General features: G+C 55.3%; 1 protein-coding gene across 1 annotated transcript; it reads left to right on the plus strand.

Annotated features, from left to right (window-relative positions):
* Positions 1 to 5,969: 5,969 nt before the first annotated feature.
* On the plus strand, positions 5,970 to 13,502 carry Rflna (refilin A). The gene is made up of 3 exons (XM_059249864.1): positions 5,970 to 6,158; positions 12,388 to 12,497; positions 13,169 to 13,502. The coding sequence occupies exons 1-3, from the start codon at positions 5,970 to 5,972 to the stop codon at positions 13,500 to 13,502; spliced, it is 633 nt and encodes a 210-aa protein (XP_059105847.1).
* Positions 13,503 to 18,804: the final 5,302 nt, after the last annotated feature.

The raw sequence follows: 18,804 nt of genomic DNA on the forward strand, positions 1-18,804 counted from the left end.
TCAGGGAAACCAAGCCAGTAAGCAGTGTTCCTCCATGGCCTCAGCTTCAGTTCCTGCCTCCAGGTTCTTGCCTTGAGTTCCGGCCCTGGCTTCCTCTGACCATAGACTGTAAGCCGAAATAAACCCTTTCCTCCCCAGGTTGCTTTTGGTCGGTGTTTTATCACAACAGAAACGACAGTGTGCATGCACATGTGAGTAGGTATGTGCATGTGTGTGGGTCGTGTGTGTGGATGTAGATGATTGTGAATGGGCACTGGTGTGTACACGTGTGTGAGTGAGTATATGTGTACATGTGTGTAAGAAGATCCTTTCTTTTTTTCTTTTTGTTTTGTTTTGTTTTTTGTTTTTTGTTTTTCGTTTTTCGAGACAGGGTTTCTCTGTGTAGCTTTGCGCCTTTCCTGGAACTCACTTGGTAGCCCAGGCTGGCCTCGAACTCCCAGAGATCCGCCTGACTGCCTCCCGAGTGCTGGGATTAAAGGCATGCGCCACCACTGCCCGGCTTTCTTTTTGTTTTTTTGTTTTTTTTTTGAGACAGGGTTTCTCTGTGTAGTTTTGGTGCCTGTCCTGGATCTCGATCTGTAGACCAGGCTGGCCTCGAACTCAGAGATCTGCCTGGCTCTGCCTCCCGAGTGCTGGGATTAAAGGCGTGCGCCACCACCGGCTAGGAGACCCTTTCTAAAGACACACAGACAGGCTGGGGTGTGGGGTGGGATTCTGGTGGGGAGGAGGACCTTACTCCGTGGGTCTCACTAACCCACTAAAGGATGCACTTCTGTGCTGTCTGCAAGGGCCCCTGTGCTGGCAAATTTTGTCAGCCTGACACACTTCAAAGTTACCTGAGAGGAGGGAACCTCAATTGAGAAAACGCCTCCATCAGACCCGCTGTAAGGCATTTTCTTAATTAGTGATTGATGGGGGAGGGCCCAGCCCATTGTGGGTGGTGCCGTCCCTGGGCTGGTGGTCCTGGGTGAACAAGCCATGAGGAGTGAGCCAGTAAGCAGTGTTCCTCCATGGCCTCTGAATCAGTTCCTGCCCTGACTTCCTCCAATGATGGATTCCACTGTAGACGTGTAAGCCAAATAAACCCTTTCTTCCCCAACTTGCTTTTGGTCATGGTGTTTCTTCACAGCAATAGAAACCCTGACTAAGACAGCCCCTTTCTGGAATGGGATAAAAAGAAACATATGCCGGGCGGTGGTGGCACACGCTTTTAATCCCAGCACTCAGGAGGCAGAGGCAGGCGGATCTCTGGGAGTTCGAGGCCAGCCTGGGCTACCGAGTGAGTTCTAGGAAAGGCGCAAAGCTACACAGAGAAACCCCGTCTCGAAAAACAAACAAAAAAAAAAAAAAGAAAGAAAGAAAGAAAGAAAGAAAGAAAAAAGAAAAAAAGAAACACATATAACTCCTAAAGCTTGATACACGGGTGCCTGCCCTCTCTGGGAACCAGGTCACTTCTCTGTGGGTGACTCCGTGAGTCCAGGGAGGCCCCAGCAATAACCCAGAGAGCCTGCTTTAGGCAGGACCCCTTGATCACTCTGTGCGATTGAAGCCCAGATGCTGCCCTGTGAGCGGTCAGCATCTTCTCTCCGATGGAGACTCAACTCTCCATCCTGGGTCAATCTTTTCAGATTGCGCTGAGTCACCGGGAAGATTTGAGCAGGAGCAGGCGTGAAAGAGCACCCAGGGACTGTGCGTGGGAGGGGTGTGTGTGTGTGTGTGTGTGTGTGTGTGTGTGTGTGTGTGTGTGTGCAGGGATCAGGACCCTCCTGGTATGTGAGGTCAAACAGGACTGAGATGTATAGGTGGGTATGTGCAGCTGGCTGGGAACAGGGTGCCCAGCTCTATTCTCTGGACACACCCCAAAGGGCAGGGTGACCTGTACACCCTCCTATGTCCCTGCTCTTAGTTCTCGATGCAGCCTGGCACCCTTGGCACTGCCCTCTCCCCAAGCCTGTTGGCTGTGGAGCTTTCTCTGAAGGCCACAGGATGCCAATCTTTCCGACTTCTGTGTTTCATGACCCTCTGGGACCCAGTGACAGCCTCACCCCACATCATTCAGAACAGCCTTCAGGCTGGCTGCCATAGCTGTGTGACCTCAGGCAAGTCGCTTAACCTCTCTGGGCCTCCATGACTCCATCTGCTTCATCTAACAATGGGAAAACACATGCTCATCTTGAGCGTCAGGTTAGTGTTCAGGCCTCAAGTACAGTCGCTGTGTGTGTCCTTGTGAGCAGCCCGTGGGGGCCCTGCCCTGCTCTAGGAAAGGTTAGTTCAGTGGGGCTTGGACTAAGTGGCTGGTGGTACCCCAGGAAAAAGCCATTTGTGTTCACTCCCTACCCCCTTGGCCTTCCCCTCTAGCAGTGATGCAAAGCATCCAGGGAAAAACTCTGGGCACCTTCCCTCTCCTGAGACGGGGTGGGGGGGGAGGTGGCTCCTCTTCTCCCTAGCCTGAGACACATGCATGTCAGGAGCACCCCACGTACCCTGCCCGGGACATCTGTGTATCCCCTGTCGTTTTCTTGCCTCCAGACTCCCCTGTTCAATGTTGGAAACGTTGGATCCACTCATAGCTCCCGCTTCAGAACCTTGAGGTCCGGAGCTCTGAGTGTGGCATGCCGGGCCAGCGCTGGCCTGCTTCGCCTTTCTGGGGCACTGGTGAGATGGGGCGCTCAGATAGTGACAAACCTCATTTCCAGTCCCCCTCCCTAAGACCCTTGGCATTTGCCCGCAGCCAGCCCGGCTCACAGAGCCTATGGAATCCTTTGCCCTTTTTTCCGCCTCTGACCTCTCCCGACCATGCGGCCCCCGGGAGGAGTCAAGCGCCCACAGTCCCGGCTTTCAGTGAACTGCGGCCCCAGGCTGTGATCGCCATAAGTCAGAAGTCACGGCCATGGTCAACTGCGTGGGCGTACACTTGGCATTTGACATTTGCAGTGAAGCTGGATCTTTCCTGTCCATTGGTGTCCATGTGCCTTCAATGTTACCCAGCACAGTTTGGTTCCTTCTAGGGGAGCCTTGTGCTGGTGGAGGGAAATTTCCAGAAGTCCCGAAAGAGCCACTAACGTAGGAGTCTCTATGGAGTGTGAATGGAGCAAAGGTCAAGACTGCAGGAGGTGGGGGTGTGGGTGGGGTGGGGGGGCAGGCCTGCCTCAGATACATCAAGACAAATTTTATTGTCAAAACAAATATGGACAATTCAAAAAGGGCACAGGACATCAAAAGAGTTTATAGTAGAAGATTTTATTTTTGAGCCAGGCATTGGTGGTGCATGCCTTTAATCCAAGCACTCGGGAGGCAGAGGCAGGCAGATCTCTGTGAGTTCGAGGCCAGCCTGGACTACAGAGCAAGATCCAGGACAGGCACCAAAACTCTATGGAGAAACCCTGTCTCAAAAAAAAAAAAAAAAAAAAAAGATTTTATTTTTAATTATGTGTACTTGCGTATGTCTGTCTGTGTGTAGGCTTATGCACATTGAGCGCAGGAGCCCACAGAGGCCAGAAGAAAGCGTCAATCTGAAATGAGTTACAGGTGTTGTGAAAAGTCCAGTGTGGCAGTGGGATTTAAACTCTGGTCCTCTTGCAAGGGCATTAAGTGCTCATCTACTTCTCTAGCCCGATATCAAAGTTTTAAGCAAAACCAGGGCACCTACACTTTCAAAGCCCTGGTCTGTTGTGGACTATTACTTTAACTAGGCAAAGCTGTGTTACATTTGTTTGTGCTGTATTTGTTTAATGATGTAAGGATGTTGCTGTTTCACCTGGCCTGCCTAAGGCACCTGATTGGGCTAATAAAAAGCTGCACAGCCAATAGCGAGGCAGGAGAGGGATAGGCGGGGCTGGCGGGCAGAGAGAATAAAGAGGAGGAGAGAATGGGAGAGGAGGGAACGGGGGAGAAAGAGAAGGGGACAGCCGGGGCTAGGCAGCCACAGGCAGCCAGACACGGAGGAAGCAGGAAAGTAGGACATACAGAATGAAGGAAAGGTACAAAATCCTGAGGCAAAACGTAGATGAAGAGAAACCGGTTAAATTAAGTTATAAGAGCTAGCAAGAAACAAAGCATTCATAACTGATAATAAGTCTCCATCCATGTCATGATTTGGGTTGGTGGCTCAAAAGAAAGCCTGTTACACTGGTCCTTAACTCGTTTTCAGCTCACCTTCAATGCCTTCCAGAAGGTTCTCTGGGGGCTGTGGAAAGTTTAAGAGGTTTGAACTTTTTCTAGAGAGTCAGTAGGCAGCAGCATCCAGTGCTGGGGAGGGCCATACTGTCCTTCACATTCCAGAGAGGACTGTCACCAACTTCGTCCTGTGAAATGCAGTGACACAGACCCATTTCTAGTCAAGGGGCCCCCGGGTGAAGTTTCTTGTGGGTTCCATTCAGGCAGCCAAAGCCCTGAGTTCATTCCTAGATGACATAGATATGGGCTGAAATGCTTTTCTAGTGACAGGATTCAGCCTGCCACTCCACTGGGACAGACTCTGGTGGCACCTTGCTCTCTCTCACAGGGCCGTGCATCCTGCTGTTCCCTCTACATCCTGCTGTTCCTTCTACCTGGATTTCTGTTCAAGCGCCACCTCCTCCGAGAGGCCCTCCGTGATTGACGGGCACAACCGCCTCTGATTATTCCCGCTGGTGGTACCTTTTTTGAGCCCCGGCCCGTTTTGCCTGGTGAGCCTCCCCCTCCCACTGAGCAGTTCTGAGGGCAGGCCAGCCAGCTGCACCTGAATCCAGGTGTAGACACAGCTGCAGGCCGGAAGACTTGGTCAGCAGAGGAGGACAAGCCTCCAGGAGCTACTCTGAAGCTGGGGTCTCTCCCTCTGTCCAGCAGAGGTGGGGGGTAGATGGCCTAACAGAGGTCACTTGTCCTCTATGCCACCCTGCCAAGTAATCCGCAGGTGTCTGGGATCCTGTGTCCAGATGCAAGGCTGGAGGCAGGCGGTGGTGGGGTGCCCTCCAGTCCCTGCCAGAACAGCAGGCAGAATGGGGGGGGGGGGGAACCACGTGTCCAGCTCCTGTGGTCGATAACGTGGGACAGGGTGGGCAGAGCCCTGTGCCCTGAATGAGACCGTCTAGAGCAGTGGTTCTCAACCTGTGGGTCGAGACCCTGGGAGGGGAGAGTGTCGAATGACCCTTTCACAGGGGGTCGTCTTAGACCATCGGAAAACACAGATACATTATGATTCCTAACAGTAGCAAAATTACAGTTAAGAAGTAGCAACATACATTACGAGTCCTAACAGTAGCAAAATTACAGTTACAAAGTAGCAACACAAATAACTTTATGGTGGTGGGGGGGAGTCACCACAACAGGAGGAACTGTATCGAGGGGTCGTCGTGTTAGGAAGGTTAAGAACCGGGTTTTAGAGAAACCCGACAACCCTGGGGCTTCTGGAAGTGCGGGGCTCCGACTCTGACAACTCCCTAACTTTCTCCAGAAAATGGAGATCAAAGGCAAGCAAGCAAGCATTCACAGGCGGAATGAGTTAAACACAGTGGTGTGGAGAAGTGCCATCTACACACCAGGTGTCCCTCATTACCTGGGCCCAAGTGCCCCCCCCACTCACCCCCCACCCCCCCCCAGGTTGCTGAAGGTGCTTTTCTCGGAAACTCAGGTCAGGTGAGGGTCCCTGCAATAGCCCCGCTGGGGGCTCAGAAGTTCTCGCTGAGGTGGCTGTGGACCCAACCCAGCACTCAACACCACCGGGGCGGGATGGGGGTGACTTTTGCAGCCTGGGGACCTTGCAGTCCTCACCCTGCCCTGGCCGGGTGGGTGGCCCGGGGCGGGAGCCGAGAGGCTCTGGTGGAGGAGGGCGGGGAGGGGGCGGCGCCTGGGAAAGGAGACTCAGGCGTTTGCATCTGGAGCGGGTCTCAGTTGGAGCCGCAGGCCGCCGGAGCCGCCTCGTCTCCCCCTCCGGTCCAGCGGTGGCGGGGACCCGAGCTGTTGGGGCCCGCGCCCCGCGCCCGCCAGTCATGGTGGGTCACCTCCATCTGCAGGCCATGGGGGACACGCGGGAGCAGAGCCGCGACGGCTTGCTGGACAGTCCCGACTCGGGACTGCCCCCTAGTCCCAGTCCTAGCCCGCCCTTCTATGCCCTGTCGCCGGGCACCCTGGACGCCCGTGCCACCACCGAGCCTCCAGGACCCAATGAGGCACCAGCGGTAAGACCTGGGGACCGGGCAGCGGGAGGGCCATGCCATGCAGAAGCCAGCATGGTCGTGGAGTGGCACCGGACTCACCAGGACCTGTAGGCTGGGAGTTTCAGGGTGGGTGCTGGTGGACTAGAGTACAGAGTAATGTCCTGGTACCCCCAAAGTCTGCCATCTGCCAGGGGGCCTGTTGTGGCCCTCTGTCCGTGGGTCCTGCTTCTGCTCCTGCTGCTGCTGCTGCCACCGCCTCCTGCCCTGTTGACCCATGCCAGGGCTGCTAAATGGAGACATTTTTGAAAATGCAGCTCGGCCTGAAAGCCCCTATGGGCTTTGTCTTGTGGGTGTCGAAGTGGAACTGCCCTCGGGGTTGTGACTCTAGGGGCTACTGGACCCGCTTTGCCTGGATCGCCCTGGCCGTGCGGCAGAGGGAGCAACTTGAAGACAGCTGAACACGGCATCCTAGGTGATACATGAGCCCGTGGCGCGACCTGTCTGTGGCTTGATGGCCTCCACTGGGTACACGTGTGTTAAAGGCCTTTGCCACCAAGGTGTGCAGAGGCTTCATGGGAAGCATTTGTGGCTCTTAAAGCAATGTCCAGCCTGCTTTTCCCCCTCCAGGCGTTGACACAGTCCAGGGGCACAGTTTGGGTATCTAAACTTTTATTTCAATCTCCCCAAGTGACTCGAACACGCACGCAGGGAAGTTGGAAGGCTGTCTTGAATTGAACTTGCATCTCTCTCTGGGGAGCAGGTGTGTGTGTGTGTGTGTGTGTGTGTGTGTGTGTTATGCGTGGTGGGGAAGAAAATCCTAGAGTGTAAATTCTGAGGGAGATCGGAAAGAAGGGATCGGGAAGACGTTGCTCCAATTCTGTGTGACCCAGAAACCTCCTTCTGCAGGGAGTTCTGGATGCTTCCCAGGCCTTCCGGGCCAGCCATAGGCGCTGTGAGAACAGTGTGCTGGGCTCTCTAGCCTGGCTCTGCCGCCGCTGTTCTTTCCTTTCCTGGCTAAGTAGGTGGCAGCTATGGAGCGATACTGCCCTGCTCTGTGATTTTTGTCTGGGCAGGGAAACCTGAGGCCATGGGGGGCCCAGGTAATGGAGGACATCTGGTGTGTGGATGCCATTTTCCTCGTGTGCCAGGATGGCTCTCCCCACCGATGTGTTTAATCCTTGCAGTCTGCCAGTGAGTGCCTGCTTGCCTCTGATCTCCATTTTCTGGGGGAAGTCGAGGCACAGAAATGGTCAGGAAGTTGCCCAAAGCTGCCCAGAACAGAACTAGGGAACGTGGTTCCAGGGGACATTTAAACCTGCCCTGGTTTTCACTGAGTAGTGAGTTAACGACCTTTTAAATTTTTAAACAGAAAAACAAAACATGTAGCGCGGTAGGGTCGAGGGAGGTGCTGCTTTTAATGAAGAGAGGAAGCAGTAGCCATGGCAACCTCGCCTCAGGTTTTGGGCCCCAGCTGTGGCCCTGCCCATCTGCCCATCTACCAGATCCTACCCACCAGGGTGCCCACCTCCTTGAGATCCCATTCCTTCTGTAGTCTTTGGCCTAACAGCCACCCTGTTTCCCTGCTTGGGTAACTCCTAGGCCCAGGTGTAGGTAGGCTGACGATTGCCAAGCAATGGATTGATCTGTTGTGTGGGATACGTCTTGGGGCCCTAGTTTCAACTGTGCAAGGAAGAAGCTGTATTAAGGTGGTCACGTGTCCCCTGGCTCCCTCCCAGCATCAGTGTTACCACAGAGAACGGTCCTTCTAGCGGGGGGTGGGGTGGGGGGGCTACAGTCACCTCCTTCAATGGGTGACAGTGCCAGGGGAGATGGGCAACCACGTAGCGGTGTGACTACCACAGACAGGCAGGCAGGGAATGATGCCTCAGAAAACCGGAGCAAACCAGGGAGTGGATTGTAGTCATTTAGGGCTGATACGTGTCTCAGTCTAAGAAGATGGCATGTGCCAATGTCCTCTGGCAGAGCCCGGAGAAAGAGAGGAGGGGTCTGGGTCAGGCCCTGTTAGTCTAAGCTGAAGCTGGAAACTGATGCTTTGGCTTGTTTTGTTTTTTGTTTTTGTGTTCTTGAGACAGGGTTTCTCTGTGTAGTTTTAGTGCCTTTCCTGGATCTCACTCTGTAGACCAGGCTGGCCTCGAACTCACAGAGATCCGCCTGGCTCTGCCTCCCGAGTGCTGGGATTAAAGGTGTGTGCCACCACTGCCCGGCAATGGCTTTTTGTTTTTAAAAATAGGCTTTTTTTTTTTAAATTTTTTTATTTTGCAATACAATTCAGTTCTACATATCAGCCACGGATTCCCTTGTTCTCCCCCCTCCCGCCCCCCTCACCTTCCACCCAGCCCACCCCCCCATTCCCACCTCCTCCAGGGCAATAACAGTACTGTGAGCTCCCAGGACCCTCCAAATTGGAGATCTCAATCAGGGATGTAACTGAAAAGTACGTGTGAAGAGTCCAGAAATGGCCTTTTGTGTGTGTTGGGGGGTGCTGCTCTCCCATGTGGCCCCTGGAGAGCAAGATGTATTAGCTGGAGTGGGGGCCACCTGGCTGCTACCTTCACCCCAAGAATGCTTAGCCATCCAGGCAGGGCTGGAGGAAAACAGACTGACCCTAGCTCTGTCACTCTGGGCTCCAAGCTGGATTTCTGTACTAGGTGAGAAATATAAGGTGCCCCTCCACTCACCTCCCTCCCCCCCGAATTCCATCACAGCTGTGGTGTGTGGGGCAGGTATGGCAGGAAGCCAGGTCCTGCTGGCTGAGAACAGGCTCCTGGCACTGACAGGCAGTTGGGGCAACTGCCCCCTACAGCTCCCCACCCACCCCACCCCCCCGTCTGGTTTTATTGCCCCCAGGGGGACTGTAGGTGGCTTTTGGGATCTGACCTGGGGGACTCTCTGGTGTTGGATGTTTGCTTAGACCACAGCCCCCGCCCCCACCCCCGTGTGTGGAGGTCGGGCTCATTGTTGAGTGACAGGAGATGACCAGCAGAGTGGGAGACTCCGCCTCCCCAGTTTCTCCTGGCTGATTCACAAGAAAGTCTAGCTTCAGTAGTGCAGGGCAGAGTATGCTTCCAATGTCACTCAGGACTATCTGGAGCGGCTGGCTTCCTCTTCCCAGGTGGGTGCAGATCTGGGCTCCGGTCCAAGGAGAGACGGAAGGGCATGGTGTGGAAGTTACTACTTTAGGGCTTGGCTGTCACTCTTAGGGCCTCTGCCTTTTCATTTCTAGGAAGGCTGGTATGGGAGACGAGGGGGCTGGTGCCTGGAGTTGGGAAGGGTGGATGGCCAACGCATAGATGGTCAGATTAACAATGGATTGACAGGCAAAGAGGCCAGGGCTCAACAGACCCACGGCCTAGGTGAGGTGTCTACGTGGGCTCTTGTGCAAGGGAGCCAGCGTGCAGGGTGGATGGAGGAGTCTGTTTGCAGAGGGAGTTGGGGAGGGAGGCCGACCTGCCAGGGCTTCCTTCCAGCTGGGTCTGCTTGACTGCCAGCCCGTCGTCTCCACAGCCCAGCCCCCCTGGTTGGGGCACCTGCCGGGGGAAGAGCCTCACCTGGAGCTGCAGTGTGAAAGAGCAGTCAGGCCACACCCTGGCAGGTGTCTAGGGAACCCACAAGCAGCCACCCTCTGGGGAAAGCGTGACAGATGGAACCGGGTAGGATGGCTGCACCCAAGTACCGCAATGGGCAGCTTAGACTATGAAGGCCACATTACCAAAATCAAGGCCTAAGCAGGGTTCTCTCTATGACTGGTGAAGACCGCTGGGGTCTTATGGCTGTTTCCCACATTGTGCATCAGGCTATCTGCAGCCTACATTGGGCCCTTGAGGCATCTGGATTTCTCCTAAGCAGGTGACATTTTCTCTTTGTTCTCACCTAGCTGCCTAGTGTGGCATACTGGAGAATGTGAAGAAAAAGGCCTGTTTCATTTCTTCCTGGGTTAAGGTTAGAGTCAACCCATGCCCATCACAGGAGCTCCTGGCCACAAACCTATTTGACACGCACCTCGTGACAGTTAGAGTTTAATTCCAGCACTTGGGGAGGTGAGACAGGAAGGAGGATCGTTAGGAGTTCCAGGCCCGGTCTAGAGAGTGAGCCTTCATTCCAAACAAACCGGAAGCGGCTGTCTAGGGTGTCTTGTGGAACCCCATTTGACCCCTTGCAAAGTCTCCATGTGGCACCATGTGTGGGAGGTGGCACACTCATGGACGTCCTAGCTGTCTGGTCCCTCCAGTAGCAGCCAATGGGGCCGTCCCCCTCCCCCACGGGGGGGTGTTTATTGGTCTTAACGATTTCCATGCGCTATGGCACTATTTTAGCCCCATGGCTGTACCCCGTGTCTTGTTCATCCAGGCCAGAACACCATCTGGTGGGGCCGTCTCTGTATAGTACCAGCTCTCTGCCACAGTGCGTTATCACGCCCTGTGGCTTTGGTCGTTCCCAGGGTGCCAAGCCCCACGTCACCACACCTGCAGCCAGCCATGTTTACCATTACTGGGCTGGGCGGTCAGTGGCCCGTTTTTCTCGGAACTTCAGCCCTGGTCCTTACCCTACCACCCCTATCTGTCCAGGAGACCAGTAGTTAACCAGCTGCCCCAGCGTGCCCCTGTCTCTTGGCACTCAGGAATGGGCAAGGCTGGGGTCAGGGCCAGCTTGGGGAGGGGGGTCTATTGTAGGTGATATCGGTGGTGATCTCTGCCCTCAGCCTTTTCTTCCTCTCCATCCTGGTGTCCAAGAGCTGCAAGGGGACAGCTCAGGTCACAGATGCATACCTGCAAGCTGCAGCTGGAGGTCTCAGCATTTACCTTAGCTGTTTGTGTGCCATGTACATGCCCGGTGCCCACAGAGCCCAGAGGAAGGCAGTGGTCCCCTGGAACTTGAGTTAGGTGTTTGTGAGTCACCATGGGGATGCTGGGAACCAAATCTGGGTCCTCTCCAAAAGCAGTAAGTGCTGTTAAACACTGAGCCATCCTACAGCGCCTTGGAAAGTCTCTTTAGAAGAGTCTCCTGATCCCTGGATGGCCAACTTTCTGCAAGTTTCTGTGTTCCAGGGGGCCCAGCAAGGCAAATGCTGTGGTGTGTGAAGACTCCAGTGCATATAGCATCTGGGGCTGTAATCCAGCTTCTGGTGGTGGTGGGACATTGTCTTCCACCCCATACAGTTGGACTTTTCCTGTGGGCTCTGCAGGCCAGCTGGGTCCACGGGCTGTAAGGCAAGACATTCTAACAACCCTTAGCCAGGGTTTTGCATGCAGAAGCCTTCAATAGAGAGTGGCTAGTGGCTGCCACCCCCTTCCCTGGGTGTCTAGCCCTGGAACCCTTGGGTATGATGTGCCAGCCGCCCCGCCCCTGGTGGACATCTGAGCTCTCTCCTCTCAGTGCCTGCAGTGGGTACTCCCTGTGGGCAGCTGAACTGTTTTTCCAGGGGGGCCCTTTGGAGAGCTGTGCCACGCAGCCTCCATCCATTTGAATTGGGTTCTCTGTTTGACTGGCAGAGCCCTGTGGGACAGCTGGCTGATATGGGGCTGCTGTAGGTTCGGCCAAGGCCCAGGCAGTGGTGCTGGGATCCCTCTCCAACTGTCCAGGTTCTTTTGTAGCCCAGGGTAGCGTCAAACTTTGTGCACGCGAGGTTGGCCTTGAACTCTGATCTTCCTGACATCACCTTGAGTGCTGGGGTTACAGGCGAGCACCCATTTATGGAGTTCTGGAGGTGGAATACAAGGAAGGCCTCATGCATGCTAATGCCTGAGCTAGTGCCCCAGCCCAGCGGGAGCTGGCTTACTCAGGTGTATTAGGCTCTGCAATGCTCTGTTCTGAGGAGAATGCATCTGCTTCTAAAGTCTTAGCCTGTGTTCATGTCCTCCCTCCTCTGCGGCCCGTGGGACCTAGCGCTGTGCCCAGGGCACAGCAGCTACTCAGCCAACTTACCTTGTGCATCTGGGGGAAAGCCAAGTGGGTATTCTTTCCATAAACACCTCACCTGGGAGCTTTGTGACAGGGATCAGTGCCAATGTCACTCGATCCTGAGGCTGCCTGGGGTCCCATGGGAGCCAGATGCTTCCATCTGACCCAGGCACTATTCCACCTGGGTGCTGGTGTGTGGAGACCATCATCATCATGCCCCACCCTCATGGGGTCCTGCAGACAGTCATGTGGGTATGTCTGTCTGACACCCCCATTCTCAGTACTGGGGGTAGTGTACAAATCATGATTCCTCTTCCATATCTCCACCCAGGCCACTTCCCTCTTCCAAAGTCCCCCGGCCCTGGAGATGAGGCCCCGTCTGCTGCCTGTGTTCTTTGGGGAGAGCATCAAGGTGGACCCAGAACCTCCACATGAAATCCGGTGAGTGGGCCAAGGGTAAGGTGGGTGGATCCTACCTAAGGGAGGATCTTGCTGAACTGTGTGAAGGGTTTCTGCCAGTGAGAGCCAGGGCCTGCCAGGCTCTGGGGGCAGAGCAGCCAGCTTGGGGCTCAGCAATTCTTACCCTCTGGTGCGGCCTGCTCTGGAAGGCACCCCCCCATTCCCTGCTTCTTGGTGTCAAACCAGAAACTCGAAGTGGCACCGAGGTCACTGACTGGTCCCTTTGAATGGGGGAGTCACCCGCCCCCACCCCCCAGGAGGGGCTGTGGGAACTTTCCTAGGCATTCTAACATGGCAAAGTTGGGAACAGACCACGGGAGGCACTTGCTCTGTTCTCTTACGTGACCTTTGTCATAGTTAGCCCCTGAATACTGCGGTGTGTTCCAACAACACAGACAGTCCTCCACGGTGACAACCCAGTGCCACAAAGCCACCACCGAAAACAGCATCCGCCATCCCAATTGTGTCTCTTTTTTTGTCTTCCCCTCCCAATTTAGGGTCCAGCTGTCCGTGGTACCTGTCACTCTTTAGTCTCCCCAGCTGAGACTTTGACCCTTCAGAGTCAAGGTCAAGAAGGGGGTTCTGTGTGTAAGGCTAGCCACCGAGGGTGTGGCAGGCAATTCACCCCCTTCGTTACTTACTCTCCTCCCCAGCTGCAACTCGGAGGTCACCTACGCCTCGGAAAGGTACTTCCGCGACAAAATCGTCTACGTTCCGGTGCCCACGGTCACAGCCTACAGCGAGACCATCGTGGCGGCCCCCAACTGCACGTGGCGCAGCTACCGCAGCCAGCTGACCCTGGAGCCTCGGCCGCGCGCCCTGCGCTTCGGGAGCACCGCCATCATCTTCCCCAAGCTGGCCCGCAGCTCCTTCCGCACCACGCTGCACTGTAGCCTGGGCCAGCCCCGCCACTGGTTCTCCTCCAGCCTGCAGCTGCAACGGTGCCGAGACCCCGCGCCCAGTTCCCACAGCCCCGACGTACTCTGAGGAGCCCAGGCTGGGTGGCAGAGGTCCCCGGAAGATGGACAGGGGCTTGGCCTAGAACCTGGGCTCCGGGAGGAGACACAAGAGCCCTGTGGCCGGGCCAAATGAGCATGTGGTTGCTCCTGGCAGCCTGTCCCCACCACAGGCTGGGCCTGAGCTCCAGCCTAGAGGATTCGGTGAATGCATCTTTCATTACCTTTTATAGCTGCCAGGCTGTATGGGCAGGGCCAACAAGAGCAGGGCCAAGCATGTCCTGGTGTGCCCTTGAGACAGCCCTGTGTGGAGGACCCAGCCTCAGGAGTGGCCCGGCTCCTTGTTCTCAGAGAGGGTCGTTTCCAAAACAGGCATTCAAACATGCTGGTCCCAGCTGAGAACCAAATGCGGAGGGCTGAACCAGCTTCCCTTGGGCTGAGCTGGCAAAGACTGTCCAGGGCATAGCCCTCCAGGGCAGTCCCACGGGTCCCCACAAGTCGCATGCCTGACTAGCTTTCTGGCAGGGGCCAGGGCGGCTTCAAAGCTAATGATAGGACATTGCCAGCACCTGCCTAGGGCCGACTCTGGACTCAAGGTTCCGATCCCGGCTACAGACTCAAGAGAAAGCGTGGCCGCTTCTCTTGGCCTCTCGTTCTTAACCAGGATGGACCCTACTGATATCACAGTTTCTGAGCACCCAGGTTCACCCTTGCATCTGTGATGCGGTGAAGGAGAGAGCCATGGTTTTGGCTCTGGCCCACAACCTGATGCTGCCCCATGGTGCCCAGGCTAAAATGACTCCCCTACAAGTCCACTTAGAGGTAGAGATGTCCTTCTGGCCTCAAGTCTCCAGTAGCTGGAAACCTGCCTGCTGCCCCTGTGGTGGTCAGCGGAGAAAAGGAACACCCTTCATGGGGCAAACAGAACCCAAATGACTGGTAGATTGCCATCTGTCTATACAGCCTATCAGAGGTGCCTCCTAGGTATTAAGAAATTGGTGACTTATCTTAATAAAACATACACAGCCAGGATGTCTTCCATTTCTCAGATGCCCCTGGGACGGGGTAGGGGAACCCCACTTTTCCTCCCACTTAATATTATTCTGAGGGACTCTGGCTCCCCTGCTCCTCAGGGACTGAGAGGAACTAGAGGTGCCAGCCTCTGCCTCTTGCCTCCAGAGCCTCGTGTGTGCCAGGCAAGGGCCCGACCACCAATGCACAGCCACAAGTGGCTTTCCACACTAACAGCTCTTACCTGTTGGAGAATATAGGGTCCCCAGGCTGCCAGCTTACAATGTGGGGAGCTTGAGGAAGCCCCACACCCCAAGTATCCCTCCTCAGCAGTTTACCTATCCTGGGGTCACCCAGGGGACCTGGAGATAGGAAGAATGGGGTGCCAGGTCTGGGTAGATCCTGTCCCAGCCCTTGGGATCTCCACCCAAAGGTCATGTTCCAAGTGGCCCCACCCTAGGGTGCTTTGTTAAAGGGTCTTTCACTTGGCCTCCCAGTATCAGGGAGGGAAGACCCTATAATGGCCCTAGGGTGCACCTGCCCCCATGGTGCTAAGATTGACAATAACTGGAAAATGTCCAGTGCCTGTAGGCACCTTTTTTGTTTTTTTTTGAGATAGGGTTTCACTATGTAGCCCTGGCTGTCCTGAACTTTCCTACATAGACCGGGCTGGCCTTGAGTTCACAGAGATCCACCTGCCTCTGTCTCCCAAGTGCTGGGATCAAAGGCGTGTGCCACCATGCCCAGTTTGCAGGTAACTTCCTTATGCTGAAAAATGGGGGGGAGGGGGAGAGCATCTGTAGCACCCACGCCTGGAGTCAACTTGATGAATCCCGTTCTCACCAGCCAGACTCGTGCCCTGGCCTTCGCCGGCCCCACCCTTCCTCCCTAGGCAGGAATAGAGAGCCTTGGTCTCCTGTGGTCACAGCGCCCCGACAAGGAGTGGAGAAAAAGTGCCCGGGGAAGGTATGGGCTGGGGACTCTAGACGTTCTGATGGAGTTGACACCTCGGTCCCCACAGCTCCCTGGAGAACCAGTACCAACTGAGTGAGGCACCTTTGTCGGCCATTTTGGCTTCATTTGGCATGGCCTCAGATCCTGGGACCCGCTGCCAAGGATGAGGGGCGTGTGTCGTCGTCCCACACAAGCCACGCGTGGCTTTCTCCCCTCACCCTGGCACCCCCCAAACACCCCGTACCTTTGTCTTGTCCACAGCCGAGAAAGAGCATTGCCACCGAGTGGGACAAGGCTTCCGTTCCCACCACACCCGTTCTGTAGATAGGCAGCCCGGTGGAGAGACGCCCCCAGGCGGCGTCTAGTGGCTGCTGAGGGGCCTTTCACCACGCCGCTTGCCCTTGAGTCTGGCTGACCTACCTTGGAGTCCCTAGAGAAGGATGTGCCCCCAGTTGGGACTTCTGTTTGTCTAAAGGATCTTCCTGGGAGTCAAGGATGAGGGAAGTCACGTGAGCCTCCATTTTAAAGATGGGGTGAGGACCAGGCTGCTCACAGACAGGAGGACAAAGAGGGCGCACAGAAGCCACAAGCTCTGCCTCCATGCCTCTGGCACGGTCTGGGCCTCAGAAACAGACAAGGGAGAGACATGGCTTTGGGCCTGAGAGGCAGAGACGGGGCTGGGCTCAGACCAGCTCTAGTCTGGTCGCAAGCAGTCAAGGGACACACCAGTGAGCTGGTGCGGTAGAGCAACCCTGTCTGCCCAGGTAGAGCTGGCTAGGTCCAGGGGGAGGCTCCAGAGCGCCACCTGGCTGCTGGCTTTCGTATTGCAGTCTGGACACAGGTTGAGGCCCCTGGGCTCAGCTCAGACCTGCGTGGTAGCTCCCAGGCTTCTGCTCACATGTGCTCCGGGAGTTCACAGGAAGAACTTGGGAGCCCCTGGAGGATGCAAAGGCCTCTCCCCACTCCAGCTCAGACACCCCAGGTGGCTGGCACTGGGGTCAGCAATACCCACCTCACGTGGCCCACATCCTCTCCACTCCCTGAGCTTTCCTGGCCAGACCCCTGCCCAGGGGAGGGGTGGCTGCTTTGGATCCCCCTGGCTGCTCTCTGCTATGGAATCTCTTTCCTTCAGGCACACCCACTCACCTGCCAGCAGAGTCAAGGTGGGTTTCATTCTCGGGACCATCTGTCACAGCATCCTTGGCTGCCCGGGTTCTGAGCTGAGGATTGGGGCGAGGCCGACTTCCTAGTCTAAGGCAGACACCTTGGCGGGAGTGTGGCGCAAGGCAGGGCTGAGCTCGTGGCTCTCCCGGATGTGGAAACTCTTTGGGTGGGTGACCTCTGGCCACCATGCTCCAGCCAGTACCATCCCCAGGCTGTGGCACCCAAACCCGCCAGCTGCAGGGGGAGGCCGAGTGAGCTCAGCCCAAGCCAGTGTTGGGAAGCTGAATGCGAAGGCGGCCTCCTCTCTTGAGTTAGTTAGGCAGTGGGCACCAGAGGCCTAACATCCCACCCCTGTGCTCAGGAAGTCCCCCATGCCTCCAGCACCCAGTGGCCAAAAGATGTCTCTCATGCCCTTGCCGACCAACCCTCAAACCAGCTCTAGAGACAGGTAGTGCAGGACAGGCTAGGGGACAGCAGCCCTGGGTGGCCCAGCAGGGCTCCTCTGTGCAGAGAGCATGTGCCAGTGGGTGTGAAGGGTGCCAGGCCGCAGGTTCAAGGCTGAGGCAGAGCCCGTAAGCCGTCTCGGCTCTGCTGTGGGAGGGAACTCTTATGGTTAGTTTTAATGTCACTTTGTCACAAACTGGATGAGTAGAGAAGCCTGGCGTGGAGACTTTGACGTGGGAAGGCCCACCCTGATGGTGGGCGGCACCTTTAAGGCAGCAGCCAGAGACAAAGCATTCGTCAGGAGGAAGATCCTCTCGTCCTCTGCTCCCCAGGTTGCTTTGCTCAGTGGCTCTGCCCTGATGACTCCCAGCAGCACTCTAGCACTTCTGGGCTCCCAGACGCCAGACCGCAACTACAGATGCATGTTGCCTTGTGGACTCGGTAACTAAGGGTCAGCACCCCCTACCCCAAGTGAGAGGCCAGATGTTCTGAGACAATTTCAAATGTTGAGGCTAAAAGACCAAAAGCTAAACTACTTAGTTCTTAACATCACGGGTGGGTTTGCCTGTTGTTACTTTTTTTTTTTTTTTTTTTCGAGACAGGGTTTCTCTGTGTAGTTTTGGTGCCTGTCCTGGATCTCGCTCTGTAGACCAGGCTGGCCTCGAACTCACAGAGATCCGCCTGGCTCTGCCTCCCGAGTGCTGGGATTAAAGGCGTGCACTACCGCCGCCCGGCCTGTTGTTACTATTTTAATGCTAACTTTAGCATTAAAGGGGCTGGAGAGATATCTCAGTGGTGGAGAGCACTGGCTGCTCTTCCAGAGGACCTGGGTTCCGTTCCCAGCACCCACATTGATGGCTCACAACCACCTGTAACTCTAGTCTGGTCTCCACAGGTACCAGGCATGCATGTGGCACACAGATGTATATACAGATCAAACATCAATGCATATAAAAAAATAATAAAAATATCTTTAAGAGCTTATTCTTAATAAACCCTGATACATTTTCCTCTAGAGGTTCTCAACCTGTGGGTTGTGACCCCTTTGGGCTTGAACAACGCTTTCACAGGGGTTGCATATCAGATTATCCTGCATGTCAGATATTTACATTATGACCCGTAAGAGTAGCAAAAAAACAGTATCAACGAAAATCATTTTATGGTTGAGGTCCCCACCCCATGAGGAACTGTATTAAAGGGTCGCAGCATCAGGAAGGTTGAGAACCCCTGCTCTAGAGGACCTTGACTGAAACAGATACCAAGGAGGAAGCATCGTTTTATACCTTTGTATACCTTAGGTAGGTGGGTTTGGCCATTTTGGGCTTGACCAAAAATACTCCCTACTGACACAAAGAGCAGGATCAGGTAAAATAGTCCACAGCAAGAAACAAGGGTCACCCACAGCTGTGACAGACACTCTCCCCACAGGTGTGACTGACACACGCCCTCCCATGGGTGTGACAGACACACCTCCTCCCTGCAGGTGTAACTGCTGGACATTTACACACATACGCAGGAACACCAGAGGCCTCGCCACAGGCAAGGACCCCGATGTCTACTACAACAGTAATCTTCACCATGCAGATGACGCACACTGTCGCGAGGAGCGAGCAACACCAGCATCCACACTACGCTCCCATTGCAGGTGTGAATGCCCGACACCACAGGCGTGAACACCCCACAACCTCATCACAGGCTCAACTACTCAATTCCCGCCACAGGTGTGAACGCTCCACGCCCTTACCCCAGGCACAAACGCC

The sequence above is a fragment of the Peromyscus eremicus genome, chromosome 23 (genome assembly GCF_949786415.1).
Source record: "Peromyscus eremicus chromosome 23, PerEre_H2_v1, whole genome shotgun sequence".
Lineage (NCBI taxonomy): Eukaryota > Metazoa > Chordata > Mammalia > Rodentia > Cricetidae > Peromyscus > Peromyscus eremicus.

What these genes read in the sequence shown, in the direction of transcription:
- Rflna (XM_059249864.1), top strand. Translation starts at nt 5,970, where the DNA reads ATGGTGGGTCACCTCCATCTGCAGGCCATGGGGGACACGCGGGAGCAG. An exon ending in GACCCAATGAGGCACCAGCG is followed by an intron (nt 6,159 to 12,387) that starts GTAAGACCTGGG and finishes ATCTCCACCCAG; the next exon opens with GCCACTTCCCTCTTCCAAAG. An exon ending in GAACCTCCACATGAAATCCG is followed by an intron (nt 12,498 to 13,168) that starts GTGAGTGGGCCA and finishes TCTCCTCCCCAG; the next exon opens with CTGCAACTCGGAGGTCACCT.